The sequence below is a fragment of the Dunckerocampus dactyliophorus genome, chromosome 10 (genome assembly GCF_027744805.1).
Source record: "Dunckerocampus dactyliophorus isolate RoL2022-P2 chromosome 10, RoL_Ddac_1.1, whole genome shotgun sequence".
NCBI classification, from domain to species: Eukaryota; Metazoa; Chordata; class Actinopteri; order Syngnathiformes; family Syngnathidae; genus Dunckerocampus; species Dunckerocampus dactyliophorus.
This window is the reverse complement of record NC_072828.1, coordinates 4,028,356-4,051,722: the sequence shown is the minus strand read 5'-3', so window position 1 is coordinate 4,051,722 and position 23,367 is coordinate 4,028,356. Positions and strand designations below refer to the sequence as shown.

Below are 23,367 nucleotides of genomic sequence, written 5' to 3'. Positions count from 1 at the left end.
AGAGTAAAGTTCAAAGCTGAGATAATATTTTTCTTAAAATATATATAACTTAACATATCAACATTTGTTGCTTTACGAAATATGAATGTGGCAAAGTTGCATCCTTTCATTTTCATGTGGCTCTCGCTGGAAGAAAAGTGTTGGCCACCTGTGGCTCACACAACCACACATGGTGACTATGAAATGATTACAATGTATTAAATAAATAAGAATGTACATAAAGGCGTGTTAGAGAAAAATAGTAATTTTTTCATTCACAAACATGATTCAGCCTTAAATAGTAAAAATGTAAATGCTACGCTTAACATCCTGGAGTTGAAATCAGTTTTTAAACGTACAGAAAAAAAAGTAGCAAGGAATAGGAGTGTTGTAGAGAGAGGTGGATATTGATCATGACAGAGCGGGTCCAGTGTTCACGGTAGGAGTTCATAGCGGCCCCACACTTGTCATGATTACAGTGCAGAGCAGATACACTAAGGTGCACAGGTGTGAAACTCAAGGCCCCGGGGGCCGGATTTGGCCAGCAGTATCATTTCATTAAAAGCTTGGAAGCAAATAATGCACATCAAAAAGACACTTATTTTTAAAATTATGTTATTTTGTTATTTTAAATATATATATATATATATATTTTATATGTGTGTTAATGTTATTATGATTATTAATATATATTTCAAATTTCTTTATATATATATATATATATATATTAACAATTAACATATATATATATATATATATATATATATATATATATATATATATATATATATATATATATATATATATATATATATATTAACAATTAACAGCAATTAGCAGCTATGCCCTGCCAATGATCAGATACCCTGCTGGGATAATAAGCTGGCCAAAGGAAGAAGTTCAGACCACAGATGTTAAAACACTGAAGCTGCTCACCATGCACGGAGGGTTCCACTCCAAATCCAGTATCCAGAGGCTATACGCTAAGCGCAAAGAGGGAAGCCGAGGATTAGTGAGTATCAGGACCACTATCCGAGACGAAACATTCAATCTCCACGAATACATCAAGAAAATGGCCCCAAGAGATGAAGCACTTAGTGAATGTCTCAGGCAGTGGAAACTGGAAAAGAAGGAGTTGGAGGAACCATCATGGGAAGAAAAACCCCTGCATGGGATGTACCACCGACAGATAGCTGAAGTGGCGGATATGAACAAGTCCTACCAATGGCTAGAGAGGGCTGGACTGAAGGACAGCACAGAGGCGCTAATCATGGCAGCACAGGAGCAGGCCTTGAGCACCAGAGCAATAGACCAGGTGCAGGATCCCAGGTGCAGGCTCTGCAAAGAGGCCTCTGAAAGAGTCCAGCACCTAATAGCAGGGTGTAAGATACTGGCAGGAAAAGAATACATGGAACGGCACAACCAAGTAGCCGGTATAGTGTACAGCAGGGGTCACCCATGTGGTGCCCGCGGGCACCAGGTAGCCCCCCACGACCACATGAGGTGCCTGCAAGCCTGCTTTTCATTCAGGTTTTCAGTTAATAATGAAAGAACAGTAGAAAGAAATGCATTCTGAAATACAAAATGTGAGTTGTGGACACCAGCATTTTGTTAATGTTCTGGTAAAACAAGCATATTCGCTTTGTTTGGGTTTAAAATAAGCTCAGAAAATAAATGTTACAAAAATGAGTAGCTCTTTCATTTTGTAAAAGTAGCTCTCACAAGGAAAAACTTTGATGACCCCTGGTGTACAGAAACATCTCTGCAAAATATAGACTGGAGACCCTGAGACCGCAATGGGAAACACCTCCCAAGGTGGTGGAAAATGAGAGGGCTAATATCCTGTAGGACTTCCGAATAAAGACCGATAAGATGGTTGTAGCCAACCAACCGGACATCATGATCATGGATGAGCAGCAGAGGACAGCCACTGTGATGGATGTAGCTATCCCCAATGATGGCGATATCAGGAAAAAGGAACACGAGAAACAAGAGAAATACCAAGGGCTCAAGGAAGAGCTGGAGAGAGCCTGGAAGGCGAACGGAACAGTGGTGCCCGTGGTCATAGGAGCACCGGGGGCCGTGTCCCCCACACTGGAGAAGTGGCTCCAACAGATACCTGGAGAAACATCAGACATCACCGTCCAGAAGAGCGCAGTTGTAGGAACAGCTAAGATACTACGCAGGACCCTCAAGCTCCCAGGCCTCTGGTAGAGGACCCGAGCTTGAGGTGAACAGCCACCCACCCTACCAGGGGTGATGGGGGGTGGGTGAGGGAAGAGTTTTTTTAAATATATATTTTTATTTTTAATATTTGTACAGTATAAATGTATATTTTTAAAAAGTATATTTTTAAAAACACACAACATCTTTGAAATATTTTCAATATTTTCAATAATTTAAATAATTTAAAACAAAACAACGTGCATTATTTACTTCCAAGTTTCGTGGGCCACGTGAAATGATATTTTGGGCCAAATCCGCCCCTGGGCCTCCTTGTTTGACACCCGTGACTTACGGCAATTATGTGAATGTCTTAGACGTGATGCCAGCACATCATGCTTATTAAAGATGGGTTCCTTGTATGACCTTAGGGTCGTCATCCACGGTCAGTGCTGGGTTATCGTACAAATCCAGGCTCTTCTCCCTCTCGACCTTCTCGCCCTTCTCACCCTTCTGGCAGCACTCGCAGCATCTGCAGAAGCAGCAGCAGTAGTGGCCGCAGAAGCCCATGGTGGAGGTCACCATGGCGTCCCAGGGCGCCAGTGAGTGCAGGGGCCGCGGCAGGAAATTCCAGGTGCGCAGGAAGCGGGGCAGGAAGCGCGGGCAACGGGACTGCATGATGTTCACGATCACCACGAAGATGACCAGCACGATGAAGGGCGCCCCGATGCCCACCAGGACCTGCCAACCGGCCAGCGACAGGCCGAAGACAGTGAGGGGAAACACCAGGAAGCACAGGATCAAGTAGAGGATGGCGAACCAGCGGTACTTGGCTGTGCGGTTCCCCAAACCTCTAGCCAGCCTGATGGGCACGCGTTGGAAGGGGATGGGATACCAAAGGAGAATGCCCATGATGTTGAAGAAGAAATGGCAGAGGGCAATCTACCAAGAGTCAAGACTATTAGATCGCCGAATAACAAAGAACATACACCAGGACTCTTTCTGCCATCCTACCTGCAGTGAGTTGGCGAGCGTTTCTCCGGGGCTAGCCATCGCCGCGAGGATGGCGGTGGTGGTCGTACCGATATTTGAGCCCAGAGTTAGAGGATATGCCCTCTCTAGGCTGATGACACCGATACCTAGCAAGACAAGACATAGCTTTTAGGTACACCAAGGGTGTCCAAACCTTTTCCTCCAGCCAGGGACACATGGTGAAAAATGAAAGGATGAAACTTTGCCACTTTGGTATTTTGTAAAGCAAATACTAAGAAGTAATATGCAGTGGTGTGAAAAAGTGTTGCTCCCCTTCCTGATTTCACACTTAAATGTTTCAGCTTATCAAGCAAATTGAAATATTAGTCAATGACAACACTCAAGGTACTTTGACATGATCCCGGCAGGACTGAGGATCGAACCCTATGTCACTAAAATTACGTATTTTTTTCTCATAAAATTTATTCTCGTAAAATTGTGACCTTTTTTTCTCATTGGAATGCGACTTTTTTCTTTATATTTTGACTTTATTCTCGTAAAATGACAGATGGTTTTTCCCATTTCTGATGTAGTTTTTTTTTTTATTTTACAACTATTTCAACTTTATTCTGTATTTAATTTTGTAAGTCTTTTTTTGTAAGACTTTATTTCCGTAATATTAGAACTTTTTCCCCAAACTAATTTTCCAAAAAATATTTTTTTCTGTTTGTTTCAAATAACATTACGACTTTAAAAGAAAAAAACATTTTGTCTTTGATATTTCACATCTATGCTACTATAACGAAATTATTTTACATGTTTATTCTCAGAAAAGAAGAATACGACTTTTTTTCTGTTAATATTTTGACTTTATTCTCGTAATGCGTCTGTGTAGGCTCTCAGTCGTACAGTAGTTGTCCATCAATTTTATTTTATAATTGCACCTGTTTTTTTCTGCTGTTATTTATTTTAGATTTTCCAATTATTTCAACTTTCTTGTTGTGCATTTTTTTCCCCTCATAATTCTGACTTTATTGCCATAATATTTTTACTTTTTTCCCATAATAATATAACTCTTAACCCAAACTAATTTTCCAAAAATGACAACTGTATTTGTTGTTTTGTTTGTTTGTCATAATATTGTGACTTTAAAAAAAGAACATATCTTTTCTTTAATATTTCAGCTCTATGCTCCTAAAATCACATTATTTTTCCTCTACTCAATTCTATGACCTCATTTTTGAAAAATTATGACTTTTTCTTGCTTTTTTTCCTCCTAATATTTTGACTTCATTCCCGTAAAATTGCAGCTGTTTTTGTTCCATTTCTGCTGTTTTTTCTTTCCTAATTATGACTTTATTCCCATGTATTTTAACTTTATCATGGTGACAGTATAACTTTTTCGCATACAAATTTTACAAAAATGTATTTGTTGTTTTGTTTGTTCTCATAATATTAGTATTTAAAAACTATTTCAACTTTATGCTACTAAAATGGCATTATTTTTCCTCATAACATTACAATGTTATTGTTGCAAATTTATGACTTTTTCTTGCTTTTTTTCTCTTAATATTTTGACTTTATTCTTGTAAAATGAGTGCTGATGTTTCCATTTTTGCTTTTTTTAAAATGAGGTTTTCTTGGTGAATGATATTTGTAGAATGTAGAAAAGCAGCTGAAGCCTGAAAGTGGCCCCCTGATTTAGAATCTTTGTGTTTTTGGTGTGATCTCCTTCCCGTTCCCAAACCAAAGCTGGGGGACAGCAGAATGAAAGGGTGGCTGTCCGAGCTCCAGCAGGCTTTTGGTCGTGACGTGAAGCAGAGGTAGCGAGGAGGTAGCTAGTCCAAGCAAGCCTTGGAGTGAAGCAGAATGAGCAAACTCACCAACAAGAGGTGTTATGGCTGAGGTGAAGACGGAGCTGCTCTGAACGATGAAGGTCATGCCCGCTCCCACCAGGATGGCGATGTAGCCGGTGACCCAGGCGAAGGGAAATGGGAAGTCTGCGGAGAGAGCGACCCAGAGGTGATTGTGATGAAGGCAGTTTGATGAAAGCGTGCTTTTGTTCCTGACTTTCTCCATCACACAAGTCAGGACTCGGAGGACCTGAAGGTGAGGCGGAAACATCAGAGTTGGCTTTGCCTGCGTCGCTCATCAAGCATCACCACCAAAGCAGATGTGCTGACTATCAAGCAGGCGGGACGGGACGCACACTACAGTACGTACGTTCATCCTTTTTACAAGGGATATAAATGTAGACCATTCCATACGCACCGAGATACACGAGTTACCGTACCATTCAAAAAGCATGGATTTTAAAAACAGAACCATTCCATAAAGTGTACAAACCATACGATTCAATTTGATTCTACGGTTACATTTCTTGATGTAGACATTCATCTTAAATTATAAAATAAAGAAGCCAATTGTATAAAAGTATCAACATCCAACCACCGGGCCGTGGGAAACATTCAGGCGCAGTGATAAAAAATAAAAAAAAGTGTCAAATGTTATATAAATGGCTATCAATTTTGGAAATATGGGACATTATTTATTTATTGGGTCTACGAGACGAGATTTTAATATTGCTTGAAGAAAAGTACATTTAAAAATATGACAATATATTGCAGTCTAGTAATTTAATTTCTACTACGTTACACTCTTCTGCACTGTGTATGCTAGCCTCCCCGCCTCCACCCACTGAGACAAAGAGACTGTATGACTGACAAAAGAGCTCACTCTGTTCATGCCATTGTTCTATGGAACAAACGCACCAAGGTCCTGAAACCAATGCACAGGGTGAACTCTCTTCCCGCCTAAACAATACAAGCATGCACATGGCAATATATTGGGGCCGGCAAAATAGGTCATTTTCATTTTTGTGTGACTAATTCATTTGCTATCGTCACAGGCCTAGTGCCCAACGCCACGAGAAAGTTTGTCACGTTTTAATCTGGCGAGATTATGTGACACCCCTAATTGTTAGCAATCCCCCAGTTTTGCATGTATATGTTGTTTGTGACGAGCGGCGACTTGTCACACTTTGTTGGAAGGTCCTTGAATGCACCATCTATCTTTCTCCCACACTGCACAGACAGACAACTGTATTTTATTTTTCCCTTTTTTCTTTCACCTCATATTTGGTCCCAAATGCCGATACTACTTGTAAGTGGGAATGCATAAAGGTAAGATTTGATGACCTTATTGAGTGCTAATGTGCATATTTGTTTGTTGCACCTCTATGAAAAACAAAGTCCAGGCTGGTACTGGTGGGTGTGACTCTGTATTCATTTAGTGCTTTTAATTTGATGTTGTTCCTGTCTTAGTTTTACACAATACAAGCACATAATAAATAAGATACAGTAAATGAGATGGCTATAATGTACACATGTTTTGCTGAAGTGTTGAAAATCTTTCGGTCACTAGCTAGCACACTGCTAACGCTATTTACATCCATCCTGGTCTTCAGTCATGCTAAGCTACGGAGCATGCACGACAATCCTTGTTTGTTGCACCTTGTTTAAGGACGGACTGACAAGCAGTTGCCATTCTTGTGATACCCGGTGCATGTTTCTACAATCCATTCATCGAAGGATTTATGGCAGATTCTTATCCATCCAGGAGGCTGCTACCCATGCAGACGCATCTCTCGCAAGTCAACCCTAGTTTTTACATACACTTTCTGCTGCCATACGTGCTTTTTGTCTTTTTATTATGCTTTTCTTATCAGCAAACACAACATAAGGTACACGTGTTAGTTATGAAGCACGCACTTCGCTTTATTTTGATTATAGTAAGGGAATTGCTCGGCTTTTGTGTTTCATGATTTTCAAAATGAAGCATGAAAATAACCAAACATAACCATCAAAAGTAATTTTTTGTCTTGTACCAACGTAATTAAACTATGTTACTATATCTTTATTTTTATTATCATATTTCTTTATATTTATACCAGGGTGATATAAACATTTCCCCAATGAAAGGATGCAACTTTGCCATTTGCGATATTTTGTAAAGATATGCTAAGAAGTTATATATATTTCAAGAAAAAAGTCCATCAGCTTTGGTGAAAAAGCCTGTTATTAATATCAACTTTAATATCAACTCAGATTTTTTTTTCTCCTCACCATTTTTGCTGTTTTTTAAAATGTTCTCAATATTTCAACTTTCTTGTTAAATAATCTTTGGAAATTTTCTTCTCATAATATTATGACATTGTCCCCATAATATTTTGACGTTATTCTCATAACATTATACGTTTTTCCCCAACCTACGTTTCCAAAAATTGAAACTTTATTTTGTTTGGTTTGTTTCTCATAAAAAAATAAAACTTTTTCTTTAATATTTGAACTGTACGATACTAAAATCACATTATTTTTTCTCATAATGTTACGACGTTATTCTTGTAAAATTGCAACTTTTTTTCTTGTAAGACTATATACTTGTAATTGTTACAGTTGTTGTTTCCGTTGGTGCTGTTGGGTTTTTTATCTATATATATATATATATATATATATATGTTTTAAATTTTCTTCTTTAAAATTTTCTTCTGTTAATATTTTGACTTTAGGACCATAATATTATAAAAAAAATTTTTTTACTAAAATCAATTTGTATTGATTTGTACAGATTTATACAATTGTGGCTTTTTTCTCGTTAGAATACGACTAAATTCTCTTCATATTTCGACTTTATTCTCATAAAATTACAGCTGTTTTTTTTCCATTTCTGCCATTTCCTGGAAATTATGACTTCATTCTGGTAACATTATAACTTTTTAGCAACCTAATTTTACAAAAATACACAACTGTATTACAACTGTTAAAAAAAACGAATGTTTTTCTTTAATATTTCAACTTTGTGCTACTAAAATTACATTTTTCCTCATAATATTGTAAGTTTATTCTTATAAAACTGTGACTTTTTTTCTTGCTACAAGACAACGTTTTTTTCTTAATATTTTGACTTTATTCTCGTAACATTATGGCTTTTTTTGCAACCTAATTTTCCAAAAATAACACGTGTTATAATTTCACCTTTAAAAAGTCTTCCTTTAGTGTTTAAACTTTATGCTACTAAAATGACGTTATTTTTCCTCATAATATTACGATATTCTCATAAATGTGACTTTACAACAGCAAAGCTGGGAACATCAGCAGTAATTTTAGAGACTGAAGTCAAAATATTAAGAGAAAAATATTGTAATGCAACGACAAAAGAACACAATTTTACAAGAATAAAGTTGTAATATTATGAGGGAAAATAACGCCATTTCAAAGTTGAAATATTTTTTTAAATACATTTTTTTAAAGTTATAATACAAGTAACAAAACAACAAATAAAGCTGTCATTTTTGGAAAATTAGGTTGCAGAAAAAGTTATAATGTTACAAGAATAAAGTCAAAATATTATGGGAATAAAGTCACAGTTACGACAAGAAAGTTGACAAGAAGAAAGTAAGTAGTTGGAAAATTTTAATAAAACAGCAAAAATGGAAAAAACATATTTGGAGAGTAAAATAGTTAAAAAGTCATATTCTAATGAGATAAAAAGTCACAATTTTATGAGAATAAACTAATAATATTACAAGGAAAAATATCATTTTCGGTGGCATATTAATGATTTTTTTTTTAAAGTTGTGATATAGAAACAAACAAAACATAAGTTGTCATTTTTGGAAAATTAGGTTGGGGAAAAAGTTATGTTATGGGAATAAAGTAGGGGTGCACGATATTCTTTTTTTCAAACTGATACTGATAACTTTGTGCTTCTCAAGGCCGATATGATAACTTTTTTATATCCACTTTTTTTAAAATTTAGATTTAAGTGTAGTTTGGCACACCTGAAGGTAAGAAGAACTGGAACAAATTAGGATTTGACCAACTGTACCTGTTGATTTGTCCCAATCAAGTATCATGATATTACTACTACCACATCACCAGAGTATAGAGTGGGAGGAGCCACCTGGCGTGGCCCGGCAAGGTGCACTGTATTCGGACACACACACCGAGCAGCCGGTGTGACGCCACGGAGGTCTCTGGCAAACCTTTTGCACTTTTCAAACATCGCAGTGCTGGCGTTTCCGGCGGCTGGTCAGGTTTTTTTGTGTGCTCGATGGAGTTTTTTTCCCTCATCATGGAGAATTTGGTACAACTAGCACGTGAAATGTCTTCCTTGGAAAGTGAATGTTTGTGTACAGGTGAGGTCATGGGAAGTTACATCACAGGCAGGAGAAAAAAGGAGTGCTTGTTTTGCTCACCCGGACAGTACGGGTAATTTTGCCTCATTGGAGCCTTTTTATAAATGATCAGTTATTGGAGCTATTTTTAATGTTATCAGATTTATCAGTATGACGTCATAACTCCCTCATTTCGACCTGATAATCATCGGTCCAATGATTCATTGCTGATATTAGTAATAAGCTGAGATGCACTTTTTTCTTAAAATAACGTCTTAGCATATCTATCATGTGTTGCTTTAAAAAATATCAAAGTGGCAAGAATGAAGTCAAAATATTAAGAGAAACAAGCCGCCATTTTACGAGAATAAACTTGTAATATTATGAGGAAAAATAATGTCATTTTAGTAACATGGAATTGAAATTTATTCATTCATTTTCTATGCCACTTGTCCTTACTAGGGTTGCGGGGCTATGCTGGAGCCTATCCCAGCTGACTTTGGACAAGAGGTGGGGTAATCAAACTTAAATATTAAATAAAAAACGCATTATTTTCTGAAGTCGTAATATTATGAGAAACAAACAAAACAAAATAAAGTTGTCATTGTTGGAAAATTAATTTCCAAACAAAGTTAGAATATGGGAATCAAGTGAAAATATTGTGGGAATAAAGTCATAATATCACAAGAAGAAAATGTATGAAGATTATTTAAGAAGAAAGTTTAAATATTTGGAACATAAAAAACCCTGCAAAAAGGGGAAAAAAAGAGCAAAAAGTGACATTGATATTAATCGGCATTTTCACCTTTATGACAAAGCTGAGAGAATATAAAATATAATATAATAATATAAAATATATATGACTTCTTGAAATATATATGACTTCTTATGTGGCCCTGCCTGGGAAAAGGTTAGGACACCCGTGCGTTGGCGTCTTAAATAAACAGAGCATACGTGTCAAGACAATTTCGGGTGTTTTTCTCCAGCGCCAATGAGAATTTCTTCTCGGATCAACATAAGGCACACGGTTTTGTTGAAACTGAAGCGGATTTGGAGAGCTTACCTGTGTTGAGCACCTTCTTGATGACCAGCGCCACCTGGCCCTTGAGCATGGAGTTGAGCAGCTTGACGATGAGGATGAGGCAGGTGCAGAGGACAAACAGGGACAGACCCAGGAGAATCAGGCCCACCGCTAAGTCGGGCAAGTTGGCGTTGACAAAGATATGTGTGCCTGGAAGGGGACAAGTCAAATGACAGGACATTTCGGGATACACATAGATGTCCCACTCTTGAAAATAGGGGTGTCCAAGGTGCAGCCGGGGGGCCATTTGTGGCCCATGGCTGTTTTTTTAATGGCCTGCGGCACATTCTAAAATGATCATTTAACTAGAAAACTAAAAAAAACAAACATAACAGCAAAAATTGAAAAATGAGCAGTCATTAAAAAAAAGTTGTAATCTAACAAGAAAAAAAGTCAAAATTTTACGAGAATAATATCATATTATGAGGAAAAATAATGCCATTTTAGTAGCATAAAGTTGAAATATTAAAGAAAACTTTTTAAAGTCGTAATATAGTCAAAATAGTTTTTTCTCTTAATACTTTTGAATTTAGTTTTGTAAAATTACTGCTGATTTTTCCAGTTTTGCTGCTGTAAAGTCACAATTTTACAAGAATAATGTAATATTATAAAGGAAAATAAAGTAATTTTAGTAGCATAAAGTTTAAATATTAAAAAATAATCATAAATGAAACATCAAATAGTAATTTTTGGAAAATTAGCTTATGAAAAAAGTTTGAATATTATGAGAATACGTTCAAAATATTATGAGAATAAAGTCATAATTATCAGGGAAAAAATTAAAACAGCTGTAATTTTATGAGAATAAAGTCAAAATAGTAAGAGAAAAATGTCGTCTAAGGAGAAAAAAAGTTGCAATTTTAGCAGAATAAACTCATAATATTATGAGGAAAAATAACGCCATTTTAGTAGCATAGAGTTGATATATTAAAAAAAAAGTTTTTTTTAAAGTCGTAATATTGTGAGGGGAAAAAATTAAGTTATCATTTTGGGAAAACTTGGTTGGGGAAAAAGTTACAATATAATGGGAATAAAGTCCAAATGTTACTGGAATTAAGTCATGACGTTACAAGAAGAACATTTCTGAAAATCGTTTAGGAAGAAAATTGAAATATTTGGAAAAAAAAAAGAAACAGTAAAAATGGGGAAAAAAGAGCAAAAAGTGAAGTTGATATTAGTGATAGGGATTTTCACATATTGGCAAAGCTGAGATGCAGTTTTTAAAAAAGACATAATTTTTAGCATCTTTACAAAATATGAAATATTTCATATTTAACTACGTGGCCGTGGCTGGGAAAACTTAGGACCCCCCCTGTTTGAAAGCAGTGATGAAGTTTTGAATAGTCTAGCAGTAGGCTGTGTTTGTGTGTGTTTTGTGTGTGTTTGTGTGTGTGTGTGTGTGTCACAGGGCATGAATAGCTTTTTTGAGCAGGTAGAAGGAATGTGCTGAGTCAGCAAGCAGATAAGTGAGAGGTGCTCATTGTCCAAGCATCAGCAGGTCTCCGTGTAGGAGGTCTTTCACCGTGCGCTCATATTTCCAACACGACCTTAGCTTTTGGCTTTTTTTTCTCTAAAGGTATTCATCGAGGGAGGCGAGCTTACATTTCTCTTGGTAGTCGATCCAGGTCATGTTCATCTCCGTCCACGTTTGGTTCATTTCCTCCCAACAGACGGCGCCGGCGGGGCAGCTCTCCACCGTGGCATTCCAGAAAGTCTTCATGATCAAAGGCGGGCAGAGGTCACATGATTTCCATTGGGAAGGAACTCAGCAGTCATCGTACGCCACGTTCCGCTTTCAGAACTTCCGCTTTTACTTCTTACCGTGTTGGTCTTTTTCTTGCACCATATTTTGATCAGACTCCTGTTTCTGGCGTCCGGGTCCCCGGTGGCGATGCCGGTGATGACAGATTTATCCAGCTAAGAAAGAAAGAACATAAAACCTCCGTAAACACAAAGTCAGCGTTACGTATTCTCTCACTGGAAACTATGACTTCTTCTCAAGCCACCTACAAAAGTCATATACAGTAATGCCTTGCAATATCGTGGATTGATTATCGCTCCCTCGCTATATTGAGGTTTTGCAAACATTAATCAATTAATAAATGATCACTGTTTCGTGGCTGACTTAAAAAAATACAGCAATCCTTCGTTTATGGCAATTAATTGGTTCCAGACCCCACCCCGATAGGTCAATTTCTGCAAAGTAGGATTTAATAATAATAAATGAAATATTGTTTTAGCTATGTCACAGAAAACCTGTTTACAATTTTCTAAATACGCTTTTTAACATTATTAGAGCCCTCTAGACATGAAATAACACCTCTATAGTCACCTTTACACCCGTATTACCCAATATAGTAGACATAATAAGAGAAAATAAGACATGTAAGACATAGAAAACCTGTTTATTATCTTCTAAATATGCTTTTTAACATTATTAGAACCCTCTGGACATGAAATAACACCCCTATAGTCACCTTTACACCCCTATTACCAATATAGTAGACATAATAAGAGAAAATGACATATAAGATATAGAAAACCTGTTTACAATCTTCTAAATATGTTTTTCTTAACGCTATTAGATGCCTCTAGACACTTCTATTACCCAATATAGTAGACATAACAAGAGAAAATAAGACATATAAGACATAGATAACCTGTTCATTACCTTCTAAATACACTTTTAAAAATTCTTAGAGCCTTCCAGACATTAAATAACACCCCTATAGTCACCTTCACACTCCTATTACCCAATATAATAGACATAATAAGAGAAAATATGACATTCTAAGATATAGAAAACCTGTTTACAATCTTCTAAATGTTTTTTTTTTCATTTTTAGAGCTCTCTGGACATTAACACCCCTATAGTCAACTTTATATTTGTATTACCCAATAAAGTATTCCCTCGTTTATCGCTGTTAATTGGTTCCACATCCGGTCGTGACAAATGAATTTCTGTGACATATGAATCAATGTTAATAAATGGAATATTTTTGTACTCAGAGCAGACAAAAGATGTTTAAAACCTTCTAAATAATTTTTTTTAATCATTATTAGAGCCCTGTGGACATGAAATAACACCCCATAATCACCTTTACACTCATTTAAGCAAATATAGTAAACATTAGGGATGAGCAAGAACACCACGATCTGTATCTGTTCCCCCATCTAAATTATCCCTATCACTATCTCTACTCGGTGTGACGAGGCATAAAACGGAAGTGGGCGGGGCTTAAATAGGTACATTATTTTAAGTGTGAAATTGACATGGATTGATCAGAAGTTGCAATATTTATTGTTTATAATTCAGCTATATGTGTGCTGTGTATGTGTGGAAGTGATCTGTAAGGCTTTATTTCATGATTTTTTAATGATCTGTGTGAAGTTGGTGATTCATGCAAACATCCAGTGATGGCAAACAGGGAAATAATCTGTCAGCCTTGTTCACTGTAGCTTTCTCAAAAGCACCGCCGTCAGTACTACAATCAGAATTTTCCAACTTTATATCACAAGCCAAATTATAAGCAAGCAGACGGGGAAAAAAAAAAGGCAATGACCGACACACGAGCTGTCTTGTGAAATGCATCACAAAATTTAAGATTGCAACATGCATTATGCAACATATTGAGAGGGTTGTAATATTTGACCACTCTTATGTATGTAAATATGCATATTTTTAAACGAATAGGCCATATCAACCACAAAACAGTGATCATTTATTAATGTAAAAAATGTGATATAGCGATGAATTACTGTAAGCATATTTAAGCCAATTGTACTCAATCTTGGCTTTACTTTAACTTATTCCCACGATATTTTGACTTTATTCCCATAACATTATGACTTTATTCACTTTATTTTGATCATAGCTTTGTCCCAACCTAATTTTCCAAAAGTGACAACTTTATTTTATTGTGTTTGTTTCTCATAGTATTACAACTTTAAAAAAAAAGAATATACTTTCTTTAATATTTCAGCTACTAAAATTGGATTATTTCCTCATGTTATGAGTTTATTATCATAAAATTACAGCTGTTTGTTCCATCTCTGCCATTTTTTTTCTCGTAATTATGACTTTTTTGGAATATATTTTGACTTTATTCTCTTAAAATTATAACTTTTTTGCAACCTAATTCTCCCAAAATGACGACTTCATTCTTTTGTTTTTCATAATATTACAACTTTAAAAAAAGTATTTTTTCTTCAATTTTCTTTAATATTTTAACTTTACGCTACAAAAATGTCATTTTTTTTCCTCATACTATGACTTTATTCTCATCAAATTGCAACTTCTTTTTGTTAGTTTACAATTGTTTCCTTTAATATTTTGACTTTATTCTTGTAAAATTTGCGCAGATTTTTCAATTTTTGCTGTTTTTAAAAATTAATAATCTTACATTTTCTTCTTGCAATATTCTGACTTTATTCACACAATATTTTGACTTTATTCCCATAACATTATAACTTTATTAACTTTATTTTGACGAGAACTTTTTCCCCAACCTAAATTTCCAAAAGTGACAACTTTATTTTGCATTGTTTCTCATAATAATACAACTTTTAAAAAAGAATATATTTTCTTTAATATTTAAACTCTAAAATGACATTATACTTCCTCCTAATGTTTTGAGTTTATTCTCCTAAAATTGCTACATTTTTCTCTCAATATTGTGACTTCATTCTCGTAAAATTACAGCTGTTTATTCTGTTTCTGCCATTTTTTTTCATAATTATGACTTTATTGCAATAATCTTGTAAAATTGAAAATTGTTCTCGTTAGTTTACTAATATTTTGACTTTATTTTTGTGAAATTATTGCTGATTTTGACATTTTTGTTGTTTTGTTTTTTTACTGGTTTTCTCATTTAGTTGATATTTTTAGAATGTGCCGCGGGCCAATAAAAACAACAAATAAACCGGCCGCGGGATACAATTTGGCCCATGGCCTGCACTTCGGACACTCCTGATTTACAGTCAAACCTCGGTTTTTGCACGCCCCAGTTTTGGTACGATTCCAGGAAAATGTTTGCAGAAACGGTGGCTCGCGTATGTTGGGAAATGTAATGAAGGTCCGGTACATGATTCAGGTCATGACTAGAACTGAGGGTCTTCACCTGGATGATGGATTCTGTGAGGGGGTCAGTGATGATGTTGAGCAGGTCGGGGGCGTCCTCTCCGGTCTGGATGTGGAAGGACTCGATGATGAGGAGGGTGAGCTTGTACAGGACCCCCGTGGCCACCTCCAAGGGCAGCAGAACCAGCACGGACAGCCAGTTGAAGAAGTCGTGGACGGTGGCGCCGGCAAAGGCCCTGCAGGTGACAGAAACGTCGTCTTCCGCACCAAGTACTCTTATGCTTTGTTGTTGTTTACCTGCGGAACTCGTTGCGGTCGCCTGCCTGCATCATGGCCACGATGGTGTTGGTGACCGACGTTCCGATGTTGGCGCCCATGATGATGGGCACTGCCGACTGGACCTCCAACACTACCAACATGAAGGCAGCGTGAGCCTTCAACCAAGTGTTTTTTCCGTCACCAGTCAAGACAATTTCATGTTTTCTATCACGCTCGAGCACATTTTCCTGCCGGGATCCATTTGCGACCTGCCGGTAGTTGTTTTATTCGCCCGTAGCACAACACAAAAAATAATTTATCAAGAAAATTACAAAAAAGACCGAGGAAACAAAGGAAATGGAAAAATCTGCAAGAATTTTACAAGAATAAAGTCCAAATATTAAGAATAAAAGTTGTACTCTAACAAGAAAAGGTCATTAATTTTACGAGAATCTAAATGGTGGAAATATTATGAAGAAAAATTTGACGATTTTAGTATTGAGTCGAAATAAGTTGAAATATTAAGGAAAACAAATGTTTTTGAAGTCATAATATTATGAGAAACAACAAATAAGGTAATTTTTTTTATTAGATTGCAGAAGAAGTTTTAATGAACAATAAAGTCTAAATATTACAAGAAAAAAGTTGTATGAGAATGAAAAGAAAAGTTGCAATTTGAATGTGAATTATTAAAGAAAAAAGTTTTTTTTTTAAGTCGTAATATAATAAGAAACAAACAAAACAAAAGAAAGTTGTCATTTTTGGAAAATTAGGTTGGAGAAAAAGTCCAAATATTGTAGGAATAAAGTCAAAATTACAAGAAGAAAATTGAAATAGTTTGAAAACTAAACAAAAAAAATATCAGAAAGGGAAAAAAACAGCTGTAAATTTTTGAGAACCAGGTCAAAATATTAAGAGAAAAAAAGTTAGAATAACTTGGTAATATAAGGAAAAAGGAAATATAATTCCATTTTAGTAGCACAGGGGTTTTAGTAGCATACAGTTCAAATTTTAAAGAAAAAAAATGGTTATTGCTTTAAAGTCATATTATTATGAGAAACAAACAAAGGAATGAATAAAGTTCTGTCATTTTTGGAAAATCAGGTTGGGGAAAGGTTGCAATGTTAGGAAAATAAAGTCTAAATATTAGGAATGTAGTCATGAGATGAAGATTAAATAACAGCTGTGATATTACAAAAGTCAAGTCAAAATATTAATAGAAAAAACACGTATTCTAACATGAAGAAGTGTCGCAATTTTAGGAGAATAAATTCATCATAAGAAAAAATGAACGTGATTTTTGTAGCACAGAGTTGAAATATTAAAGAAAAATATGTATTTTTTAAAAGTCGTAATATTATGATGTTATTCTTGTTAAATTACAGCTTTTTCTCATTAGATTACAACTTTTTTCTCTTAATATTTTGACTCTATTTTTGTGAAATTATTGCAGATTTTGCCATTTTTGCTGTTGTCGCTTATCCTTTTTCCTTTTCCTGTTAAATGATATTTTTAGAATGTGCCGCAGCCCAATAAAACAACAGCTGCACTTTGGACAGCCCTGGCATACAATGTTTTCATAAACAATGAAAAAGATTTAAACCTCATGTACGAGAAGAAAATCTACAAGATGAAATTTGAAATAGTAAAAAAAAAAAAAATAGAAATGGGAAGAAAAAAAACATAACAGTAGTATTACAACAATAAAGTGAAAATATGAAGAGAAAAAAGTTTAAATGTTCTACTGTTTTTTTTGTTATTTCTGATGTCATTTATAAAAAAAATTCTACTAGTTCAACTTTAATTGAACTAATCGTAATTGTGACTTTATTGCCATGATATTATTGCCATAATATTTATCATTTTACTTCGTGTTTGGAACGGTTGCTAGGCAACCGTTTTGAACTTTAGCAGTTAGCCGGTTAGCTTGACTCGCTAGCAGCAAGCAGCACTTGTAACTAGTTTATTTCAAGGAATGTGTACCTCTCACCTATCCGAGTTCAAGTTGAGGGAGCCAGCAAGCAGTCCTGATCTTATGTTGGTGAAGTGTAGACAGTAAAGTACCAAATACATTGCTCAAAAAAATTAGAGGAACACTTCGAAAACACATCAGATCTAAACTGGGGGAAAAATGATCTTGAATATCTTTCCTGATAATAAGTGGGTGATGTATTAGTAACAAAATGATGACACATAATTTGATAGAAATTAAAATGATCACCCTATAGAGGGGGGAAATCAAAGACACCCCAAAAATGAAAGTGAAAAAATGATGCAGCAGACTGGTCCATTTGGCTAAAATGTCATTGTAGCAACTCAAAATGATTCTCAGTAGTTTGTGTGGCCCCCACGTGCTTGTACGCATGCCTGACAACGTGGGGGCATGCTCCTAATGAGACTACGGATGGTGTCCTGGGGGATCTCCTCCCAGATCTGGACCAGGGCATCACTGCGGTACCTGGACGCATGGAGGAGATTCCAGGAGACAGGTAGTTACTCCAGGAGAGCTGGACAGGGCCGTAGAAGGCCCTTCAACCCTCAGCAGGATCGGTATCTGCTCCTTTGTGCAAGGAGGAACAGGATGAGCACTGCCAGAGCCCTACAAAATGACCTCCAGCAGGCCACTGGTGTGAATGTTTCTGACCAAACAATCAGAAACAGGCTCCATGAGGGTGGCCTGAGGGCCCGACGTCCTGTAGTGGGCCCTGTGCTCACTGCCCAGCACCGTAGAGCTTGACTGGCATTTGCCATAGACCACCAGAATTGGCAACTACACCACTGGTGCCCTGTGCTCTTCCCTGATGAGAGCAAGTTCAACCTGAGCACATGCGACAGACGTGAAAGGGTCTGGAGATGCCGTGGAGAACGTTATGCTGCCTGCAACATCATTCAGCATGACCGGTTTGGTGGTGGGTCAGTGATGGTCTGGGGAGGCATATCCCTGGAAGGACGCACAGACCTCTACAGGTTAGATAACGGCACCCTGACTGCTATTAGGTATCGGGATAAAATCCTTGGACCCATTGTCAGAACCTACGCTGGTGCAGTGGGACCTGGGTTCCTCCTGGTCCACGACAATGCCCGACCTCATGTGGCTAGTGTATGCAGGTAGTTCCTGGAGGATGAAGGAATTGATACCATTGACTGGCCCCCACGTTCACCTGACCTAAACCCAATAGAACACCTCTGGGACATTATGTTTAGGTCCATCCAGCGCCATCATTTTTGGGGTGTCTTTGATTTCCCCCCTCTATAGGGTGATCATTTTCATTTCTATCAAATGATGTGGCATCATTTTGTTACTAATACATCACCCACTTGTTATCAGGAAAGATATTCAAGATCATTTTTCCCCAAGTTTAGATCTGATGTGTTTTTGAAGTGTTCCTTTAATTTTTTTGAGCAGTATAGTTCAAATTTCCACTATCGTCAACAGAGCTCCTCCTCAGTCCACAGCAAGGAAAAGAAATAACCTTATTCTTGTAATATTATACCATGTTAATATTGTATTTTATTTTATTGTAATTTTTTTGCGAAACTAATTTTGTAAAAATGACAATTTTATTTGTTGTTTTGTTTATGTTTCACAATATTGCGACTTAAATAAAAACGTTGGTTATATTCCAATTTTGTGCTATTAAAATTTCATTATTTTTTGTCATAATATTATGTTACTTTCATAAAATTACGACTTTTTCTTGTCAGAATACAACCTTTTTCTCTTAATATTTTCACTTTATTCTTGCAAAATTATTGCAGATTTCTCCATGTTTTCTGCTGCTTATTTTTTGTTGTTTTCTTGTTCACTGATATTTTAGAATGTGCATTCGTGGACCACAAATGGCCCTGGGGCCGCACTTTGGACCCCCCAGCCATACAGTATTTTCCGAAGCAGAGTGGCGACACACCTAACGTAGGTGTTTGTGTAAACAAGGCCGGTAGTCTTGGATCAAATACTTCATTGTCAGAGCTAACAATATCATTCATGGTGACGCCACCCTAATTAGCACTTACATCCGGAGGACACCATGCTGACCACGATGGACGAAGACGTGCTGGAGCTTTGCACCAACACCGTGACCAGGACTCCGATCACCAGGCCGGCCACAGGGTTGGACAAGATCACGTTGTCCTTGAAGATGTCCCCCGCAGCTTTGCCTGCGCACAAGCAACGAAGTGGTGGCTTCAACAAACAATACAGCGCTCATCAGGAGGACCCCTCCAACATCTCACCTCCCACCAGCTGGAAGGCCGAGCTGAGGATGTCCAGCGAGCAGATGAACAAGTAGAGAAGTCCTACCAACAGCGCTAGCTTCACGATAGCCGTCACCACGCGCAGGATCTTTCCTTTGGTGTCCAGTTCTGCAAGAGGAAACACCGACCGTCACAACCACAACGTGGAACCGCCGCCGTCCACACGAACAAGTTCTCACCTGACCACTTGACCCCTGTGTTTTTCAGCTCCGGCAGCTCCCAGGGATCCTCCTGAGCCGGATCCTCGTTGATCAGGTCCACGGTGGAGTAGGATGGCAGGATGGCTGCATCTTTCACCTCCTCGCGTTTGTCTTCTGCAGGATGAGACAGGTAGGAACATTCTAGAAAGGAAACAATATGGACAGAAAGCGCCCAAAAGGGAAGAACGTACCAAAGCTGGGGGAGGAGTCCGTCCCCACTTGTGGTCTGGGACCCATGACTGAATCTGGGGATGGAAAAGTCCACAAAATTGGTTTGGGTTAGTCTTTTGTAGTGTTGTGAAGGATAAACCGATGCAACCGGATGTCCACTTTGACAAGCGAGAGATGCGGTGGCATGGGCAGCAGCCTCCTGGATGGATAAGAATCAGCCATAAATCCTTAATGTAAAGACATGCACCGGGTATCGCAAGACTAGCAACCGCTTGACAGTCTGTCTCTTAAACAACGCGACAGCCTGGGCTGCCGACGAATGGATTGTTGCACATGCGCATAGCTTAGCATTAGCAGCACGCTAATTATAGCTACATTATAGCCATCTTATTTATTATGTATTGTGTAAAGCTAAGGCTGGAACACCATCAAATTAAAAGCACTAAATGAATACAGACCCACCATCCACCAGTACCAGCCTGGACTTTGCTTTTCAGAGAGGTGCACCAACAATTATGCACATTAGCACTCAGTAAGGTCATCAAATCTTACCTTTATGCTTTCCCAGATAGTATCAGCATTTGGGACCAAATATGAGGTGAAAGAAAAAGGGGAAAAATACAGTATAGTAGTCAATCTTGTGTTTTCTTTCTTTTCTTGGGAGAATGAACAGAATAAGATTTTCATTGCATGGTATAACTGCTGTTTTACCATGCACATGACAATAAAACTCTCTTGAATCTTGAATCTTGAATCTTGAATCTTGAATCTGTGCAGTGAGGGTGAAAATTATGTGGCGCTTTCAAGGCACGTTTAACAAAGTGGGACAAGTGACCGCTCAGAACAAACATGCAAAAACTGTGAGATTGCTAACTATGTATCATTTTTTTAAATAACAATGGCCCATATTTCCAAAATTGATATCTCTTTAAATAAAATTTGATGTAGTTATTGACAAATTATTTTATTTTTTTCAGTGTTTTGTTTTTTTATTACTGTGCCTGAACGTTTCCCGCGGCCTGGTGGTTGGTGACCCCCGTCTTACAGCATGCTTGGGGATATGATGTGCTCTTTTACACATTTGAAAATACTCGAAGAATGACACTTTTATACGATTGGCTTCTTCAACAAATACAACCATTGAATCGTATCGTTTGTACACTGAATCGAATGGTATCGAATCGTTCTATTTTTAAAATATATAATTTTTGAATCATACCCTAACCCGTGTATCTAGATGCGTATCGAATCGTCCCACAAAGAGATGTACAGTAATCCCTCGCCACTTCTCGCTTCACATATTTTTCCAAAACTAATTTTCCAAAAATAACTTTATTTTGTTTGTTTGTCATAATGTTATGATTTTAACAAAAATATTTTTTGACTTTAATATTTCAACTCTATGCTGACTTTCTTCTTGCAAAGATGCTTCTTGTAATTATGACTTTATCACCATAATATTTTGACTTTATTCTCGTAACTTTAAACTTTTTATGATTTTTTTAATTTTTGATTTTTTTACATCAGATCACGCAGAAAATGTCACTGAATAAAAATTCATAATGTTTAATAATTCACTTTGTACAGTGTTTACAATACAGTGTTTTAAAATTCAGTGCCTAAAAAAAAATCAGTATGTCAAAATTCCAGAGTAAATAAAAATTCAGCTTCTAAAAATTCCATACTTAAAAATGCAGACTAAAAAAGATGTTTTGTTTTGTTGTTTTTTTACGTCAGATCGTGCAGAAAATGTCACTGAATAAAATTTGCAGTGTTTAATAATTCAGTTTGTCAAAATATGTTTTAAAATTCAGTTCATAGTAAAAAAAAAAATTCAGTATATCAATTCTGAGTAAATAAAAATTCTGATTATAAAAATTCCATTCTTAAAAATGCTGAGTAAAAAAAAAAAAGAAAGAAATTATTTGGATGTTTTGTTTTTTTACAACAGATTTTGCAGAAAATCCCACTGGATGAAAATGTTTTCAGGTTAAATAATTCAATTTGTTAAAATACTTGGTTTTAAAATTCAGTTCATTAAAATTAAAAGTAAAATAAAATCAAATAAATAATAAAAATAAATACAAATACAGGTTATAAAAATTCAGAGTAAAAAAAATCACAACAAATTATTATGTTTCAAAAAACACACACACACGTGCGCGCGTGCGCACACCCCCACACACACATTTTCTGTAAGACCTGTGAGGGTTAATTTGCTTCTTTATGACCAAAGCTTTCTTTAGACACTCAATTTATGTAACTGAATTTTTTTTTACATGATTTCATGTTTCATTGAATAAATCTGCAAACAAAATGTATTCCGCTTATTAAAATATAAAGTTAAAAAAAATTCAATGCAAAAAATCTGATGTTGAAAAATTCGCACATCAGGCATCTTTAGAGCAAGTCAGTGGATTGTGTCTCAGAGGCAGCCAATCAGGCATAGAGTGCATGGTCACATGACAGGGGTCTTACAAAACTTGGAAGTGTAAATAAGAGTTTTAAAACATCCAAATTATTTGCACTGATTTTTTTTTTTTGTACTGAACGTTTGCATTCATTTTTATTCTGTGAGATTTTCAGCATAATTTTGATCAGAAAGAAAAAAACAATCTGTTGACAAAACTCAACTACACAAAAATAGAAACTTTGGTAGTAAAGAAGCAAGTGAACCTTCCTCCTGTTTTCTGCTATGAATCGGTAGAAAAAGACCACACCTGCTTAATAAGCCAATGAACTCACCTGAGCAGCTGCTCCGTCAGAATGGAACCTGCTCCCTCTTCAAATGCAGCGTCTCTAAAAGGAGGTCCTGCCGGCTGGTGCTGGTGGGAGTGGGGGAGGGGATCGTGTACGTGCGTCCCAGTTTAGTAGGTGGGCGGCAGGGTGGTCTCGCGCACCTGCAGCTGCACCTGCGCCTGTTCGTGCGGAGCTCTGCCTGCCTGAGGCCGAGGAGGGCACGCTTCACCTGGGACACCTGTTGCGGGGAGTGCGGGCCGCCGGCTGCTCTTATAGCCACGTCAGCAGCGCGCAG

At 36.9% G+C, this 23,367-nt stretch overlaps 1 protein-coding gene across 2 annotated transcripts; it reads right to left on the bottom strand.

Annotated features, from left to right (window-relative positions):
- Positions 1-830: 830 nt before the first annotated feature.
- On the bottom strand, positions 831-23,345 carry LOC129189105 (sodium-dependent phosphate transport protein 2B-like). 2 transcript variants are annotated; one of them, XM_054790454.1, is made up of 13 exons: positions 20,886-23,345; positions 20,354-20,407; positions 20,142-20,276; positions 19,942-20,070; positions 19,723-19,866; positions 15,748-15,859; positions 15,491-15,686; positions 12,192-12,287; positions 11,973-12,084; positions 10,353-10,520; positions 4,998-5,114; positions 3,157-3,281; positions 831-3,084 (listed from the first exon to the last, which is right to left on the bottom strand). In XM_054790454.1, exons 2-13 carry the CDS (start codon positions 20,397-20,399, stop codon positions 2,545-2,547), a joined length of 1,920 nt encoding a protein of 639 aa, XP_054646429.1. In that variant the 5' UTR covers positions 20,400-20,407; positions 20,886-23,345; the 3' UTR covers positions 831-2,544. The 2 variants fall into 2 exon arrangements, with proteins under 2 accessions (XP_054646429.1, XP_054646430.1); XM_054790455.1 differs by having other exon boundaries at positions 23,079-23,345.
- Between the last annotated feature and the right edge of the window lie 22 nt (positions 23,346-23,367).

What these genes read in the sequence shown, in the direction of transcription:
- LOC129189105 (XM_054790454.1), bottom strand. Translation starts at nt 20,399, where the DNA reads ATGGGTCCCAGACCACAAGTGGGGACGGACTCCTCCCCCAGCTTTG. An exon ending in AGCCATAACACCTCTTGTTG is followed by an intron (nt 3,282 to 4,997) that starts GTGAGTTTGCTC and finishes TTGTCTTGCTAG; the next exon opens with GTATCGGTGTCATCAGCCTA. An exon ending in CGCTCGCCAACTCACTGCAG is followed by an intron (nt 3,085 to 3,156) that starts GTAGGATGGCAG and finishes GACTCTTGGTAG; the next exon opens with ATTGCCCTCTGCCATTTCTT.